This window comes from Corella eumyota, chromosome 2, assembly GCF_963082875.1.
Source record: "Corella eumyota chromosome 2, kaCorEumy4.1, whole genome shotgun sequence".
NCBI lineage: Eukaryota > Metazoa > Chordata > Ascidiacea > Phlebobranchia > Corellidae > Corella > Corella eumyota.
In genome coordinates, this window is record NC_137491.1 from 1340553 (window position 1) to 1346605 (window position 6053).

Here is a 6053-nt window from a genome sequence, read left to right on the forward strand (position 1 = left end):
TCCTCGATGTGGGAAAGTCGACTTTACGGCCTAAATATAGAGTAACATTTGTAACCCGACCCAGTCTCGAGTTGGAAAAAAATTATTAATTATAATTCCACGATAATTAAGCTTCCAATTAGGAGTTGACTTAGCAGGAGTTTATACTGTTTATAGCCTTTTAGCGAGGGCGCTACAGCATGTAAGCAGTTGGGATCGAACCCATTACCTTAACGTGGTAAAGTCAAGTGTTTTAACATTTACACAACGTCGCTGGTAGTTTTAATGTTACCTATAAAGTTAGTGCATATCGTTTTACCTTAAATTTGTATTAATAAAAAACAACAAAAAATCGTTTATACTAGCAGCGAACATTTAAAAAAAATTTTTCAAGTTTATTAAGAAACTAAGGGTTGCCAGATATTTTTATATCAGAGTTGCCAAATCTTTTAAACAGATTTTTCAGTAAAATAACACAACCCCTAAACCTGCTTATGCTTGGTAAACAAGATCATAAAGCAAGTATAATATGTTGAATATTTACACTAGTATTGCCTTAAATGTGAATATAATTAGTTTTTTTCATCAAGGCATAAATTCTAAAGGTCCATTAAAGCCACCTTTTCGGTTCATATATTGCCTAAAAAAAGAATAAATATTATATTTAAAATAAAGCACTTATTTGTTATGGTTTTATATGTATTGGACAAAACAAACAATGTAACTTACCTATATTTTCGTTCTACTTTTCTGTTTATTGCGTAAGTGTCATTATTTTCAACTTTTTTATTCTAAAAAAACAAAATTATATTAGTTATAAATAAGTAATCACAAATTAATTTATTTACTTATTGGTATAAATATTCGGGCCACTTGTACTCTCGATTTTGGAGTAACTTAAAGCCTAAATTATGAGAGAAAATAAGAATGGAACATAAAGTATGAAAGATAATCAACAAGGGCCATGAAGTACAAAAAACTAGCAAAGACCGTGAAATACGAGAGAAAATTAGATAAAACTGGAGAGTACAACAAAAAAATAGTGAGGACAGCAAATTCTAAGAGTTCGTTCGAGAACCGTAAAGTAAAAATGATCCAAATAATTTTTATATAATGACAATTTAATGTTAACGTAGTTATTAAACAGTTTTAAAATTTGTACAAAATCTTATAATTTAAGTTTTTATGACTTAAACTTCAAAAAAAATTTGCATTTAAAACGTTGTACAGATGATTTAAAAGCTCAAAATCTAAGATTTCGAATCACAATAAGTTAAGAGTACAAATATACACAAAACATATTGTAAACTTCCTTTGTTAAAAAGTAATTTATTACGATTATTTTGAAAAGGAAGCACAACTATGACAACTAATATGAACGATAAAATGATATGCAACAGAAATAAATCCTTTGTATTTATCACAAAAACTTACAAATTATGCAAATTGAACAATTTTTAATTATAAATCCAATATGTTTTTTAAAATAGGGCAACCAAAATCTTAAACAGTCAGTTAATTTAAATTCAAAAATGTTTGTAAATTTCGTTCACATTACTTTTTACGCAAAGAACCACAAATAAAAATTTGCCTACGCCAATCAACATAACTAGCAAGCACACAGATTATAATCAATGTCAAGTTTAAGCTATATATTGTAGTCGATGCTAAAGTTTGTACCTTAAACACCAAAACAATTCCAACAGCCATACAAATTAGGTTGGATGTAACACTGACTGCCGTACTAGCTGCCACCCTTTTTATAAGAGAATGAACCTTTTTATGTTCCCCAATAGATTTGCTTTCTCTTATATGTCTGACCAAAGGGTAGAGCACCAAAAATAGCTGCATTATTTCAAAAGTTATTGAAGTAACTAAAAGCAGGCATAATCCGTAAAGGAAAGGAAAAATAACTCGTTTAGAGTCCGGTAAACACCCTAGAGGAGTATTAGTGAGTACTGTTGTCACAGATTCCATAACAACCGCAAATGTAGTGCTTATAATAATAAAACCCAGTGTTATCCTGCTGAAATATCGCAGTGCCTTCGTTTTAATATGCTTCATTGAGGGATTTGAGTACAGGTTGTCCTGTCTTAACCATAAGATACTGTGAAGAGAACATGTACTTACACCGTATAAAGAGTTTTCAAACTTTGGCGAAAGAAAGCAAAGCAATTCTGATCTAGTTTGGTAGAAAAACCCTACATACACCACGATAATACGAATAAAACCGCAAGTTGTTGCAATAGGCATCAAGACCCTTGAAATTCGGTCGTGTGAAGTACGCGCTCTTTCTTTTATATGTTTTATAGCGTAAGAAAACACAGTTGTGTTTAGATAGATTGAAATAACCAGTAAAATATTGATTCCTACTAGTTCGACGTAACTATACACCCCGTGAAAATAAACAACTTCTCCAGAAGAATTGGTATTATTTTCCATTTTGATTCAGTTACTTTACTTAAACTTTACCTTAACTATATTTTCTGCCAAGCAATAGCTAATAAACTTAAATAAGGTATAGCTAAAAATGATAAATCATATTAATAAACGCTTTTTAATTTAAATTATAAAAAGTATTTATTTAAAAAGGCTGAATATTTTAGCAAATTTAATTTTCCATACTAAAATATTTCAAATAAGTCAAACCGCCCTATTGTGTATTATTATTACCTGATAGTAGAGGTTATATGTCTATAAATCATATAATAACGCTGGTGTCAAAACACCAGACAAAAATAGTTTATCATTCGTAATATAATTGATTACCGTGCCGGTACAGATATTATAATCTAACCTATATTTTCTCGCAAAATTTGTCCTCGATGTGGGAAAGTCGACTTCACAGCCTAAACATAGAGTAACATTTGTTACCCCGACCCAGTCTCAAGTTGGGAAAAAATTATTAATTATGATTCCACGATAATTAGGCTTCAAATTAAGAGTTGACTCAGCAGGAGTTTATACTGTTTATAGCCTTTTAGCGAGGGCGCTACAGCATGTAAGCAGTTGGGATCGAACCCATTACCTTAACATGGTAAAGTCAAGTGTTTTAACAATTACACATCGTCGCTGGTAGTTTAAATATTACCTATAAAGTTAGTGCATATCGTTTTACATTTATTTTTGTATTAATAAAAAACAACAAAAAATCATTTATACTAGCAGCAAACATTTAAAAAAAATTTTTCAAGTCATTAAGAAACTCAGGCTTGCCAGATATTTTTATGTCAGAGTTGCCAGATCTTTTAAACAGATTTTTCAGTAAAATAACACAACCTTTAAACCTGCTTATGCTTGGTAAACAAGATCATAAAGCAAGTGTAATATGTTGAATATTAACACTAGTATTGCCTTAAATGTGAATATAATTAGTTTTTTTCATCAAGGCATAAATTCTAAAGGTCGATTAAAGCCACCTTTTCGGTTCATATATTGCCTGAAAAAAGAATAAATGTTATATTTAAAATAAAGCAACTATTTGTTATGATTTTAAAATACATACTAAATAAACAAACAGTTTAACTTACCTATATTTTCGTTCCACTTTTCTATTTATTGCGTAAGTGTCGTTATTTTCAACTTTTTTATTCTAAAAAAAACAAAATTATATTAGACATAAATAGGTTATCACGAATTAATTTATTTACTTATTGGTATAAATATTCGTGTCACTTGTACTTTCGATTTTGGAGTAACTTAAAGCCTAAATTATGAGAGAAAATAAGAATGGAACATAAAGTATGAAAGATAATCAACAAGGGCCATGAAGTACAAAAAAAACTAGCAAAGACCATGAAATACAAGAAAAAATTTGATAAAACTGGAGAGTACAACAAAAAAATAGTGAGAACAGCAAATTCTAAGAGTTCGTTCGAGGAACGCAAAGTACAAATATTTTTTATATATCGACACTTTAATGTTAACATAGTTATTAAACAGTTTTAAAATTTGTACAAAATCAGAAAATTTAAGTTTTCATGACTTCAACTTCGATATTTTTTTTATATAAAAACCTTTTAAAGTTTCACCGATATTTCAACTATGAATATCAGTACCACCTTACCTTAGTTGTATCAAAACTTCCAAACCCCATCAGTTCTTGCATCCTTTTATCTTCATCTGTCATATCTTCAGGGTTGATTGGTAGAATTGCTAAAACAACAAAATATTAAAATGAAGTTACAACATTACAAAATGTATAATAAAATATAACTTTATAATTTTAAGTTAACAAAAGTTTAGGTTTACTATTTCTGGGGTGCAAAAAAACACAATCAAACTAAAACAAATTTGTAAAAGTGCTACAAGTACGTAAACTATTTTAAAAACTATTTTTACTTAAAAAATAGTTCAGTTGTACAACACCCCATAAAATAATAAAAATTGAAGGTTTTTTGTTTACCATACTTAACATAATATAAAATGATATTTTTAAGACTATGAAGGAATTCTTTTTCAAAAAACCCAAAATAACTAAAGGAGCTAACAACATAAATACTTGACTAAGCTGACTATGAAGATGTTACCAGGTTTTTAATATCCAAACAAGAAAATGGTAACTTAAGAATTAAATGTAGTGATAAAATTACTTTATGTTTTATGTTTTATTTATGTAAAGCTTATATTAAAAACTAGTAGATAACCCGCCCTACAGTCTAGATTTTAATTTTCATAATATGATCGCAACTTTTAATTAATATTTGCCCGCAATAATTTGCCAGCATACTACAAAAGGGAGTTTTGTTTACTCATAGACCCATAAATCAGACATATAAATAAATATATATTCGTATATATTTATAACTTACTTGTTTTAACTGCTTGTTTCTTTTTCTTCTTAGAAGGACCTTTGACCCCAAGACTGCCACCCAGTGTTAATAAAGCTTGTGCGTCATGAGGAGTTTTCCAATTTGGTTCCTCTCTCCGACTTCTGTCATCGTGTCTGTGATGTCATAATAAACGATTAATTAAAATTTTTACACATTTTTATTACAAAACTTTTATATAAGTCCTTTTACATTAAAAAATAAAATCCGAAGAAATTGTTAAAATGTACATGCCTTCTTCCGGGGGGTGAGCGAGGTCGCCTCGATGATGACCCCGGTGACCTTGACCTATGACGTCGTCGTGGTGACCTTGATCTTCTCCGAGGAGACCGACTTCTTCTTCTTCTTTCTCCTCTTCGTTCTATACAAAAAAAATATATATATTTAAAAATATACTGACTATCCAGTCTGGAAAGTAGGGCAGCGTGCATGCAGGAGATTTTTTTCATTAAAAAAAAGGCACGCGTGGAATTAGCGTTTTGTACGACTGGTGCCTTAAAAAAATATGCACGCGCAGTACTGACGCCTAAAACACGCTAACATAAATCACGCGTGCACGCCTAGACCCGGAATTTTGTTATGTGTGCACGCGCGGTCACGCATTTTTTTACGCTTGCACGCACGAGATCTCGTCGAAAACTGCCCTACTTTTCAGACATGAGTAAGGCGCTATAAAGGGTATGAACTCCTGCTGAGCCAGCACTTAATCAGCAGCATAATTATCGGCCAATCATAATCTACAATATCCCAAACTGCTAAAGGCAACTCGAGACTGGGTCGGTTTTAGGTTTAACAATGTACATAAATAAATACGTGGGTTTTTTGACCAAATGCTAATATAATACAAAACCTCGGCCTAAAGTAAATCCAATTCTAACTTACCTCTTTCAATTCTGTGTCGTGGACTTCTTGATCTTGAACGTCCCATTGTGAGATTGTATTTAAAATTAAAACTTATTCGTAGTTTTTCGTAAAAACTTGTTATTTTTAAAGGGTAGTAACTTCAAGTTTCTTATTAAAGTGTTTACCAGTTTTATTTAGCGTTTATCCTCAAAATTTTGTCGTCAATATTCTCTTTAGTTAGGACTTGGCATCAAAATTGACGTAATCTTTTATTTGGTAAACTATTGGGTTATATGTATCATTTAATACTGGGTTTAAACGGCAATAAAATTGTCCTTCACTAAACATCAAAAAATTAAACATATAATACTTTAAGGTTCTAAGATTAGGTTAGGTGACCAC

At 30.5% G+C, this 6053-nt stretch overlaps 1 protein-coding gene across 2 annotated transcripts; it reads right to left on the bottom strand.

The window, feature by feature from the left end:
- Nucleotides 1-3095: 3095 nt before the first annotated feature.
- LOC145743227 (uncharacterized) lies at nt 3096-5785 on the bottom strand. 2 transcript variants are annotated; one of them, XM_082561142.1, is made up of 6 exons: nt 5691-5785; nt 5043-5169; nt 4791-4924; nt 4046-4134; nt 3510-3571; nt 3096-3418 (listed from the first exon to the last, which is right to left on the bottom strand). In XM_082561142.1, exons 1-6 carry the CDS (start codon nt 5734-5736, stop codon nt 3364-3366), a joined length of 513 nt encoding a protein of 170 aa, XP_082417268.1. In that variant the 5' UTR covers nt 5737-5785; the 3' UTR covers nt 3096-3363. The 2 variants fall into 2 exon arrangements, with proteins under 2 accessions (XP_082417268.1, XP_082417269.1); XM_082561143.1 differs by having other exon boundaries at nt 4791-4931; nt 5041-5169.
- Between the last annotated feature and the right edge of the window lie 268 nt (nt 5786-6053).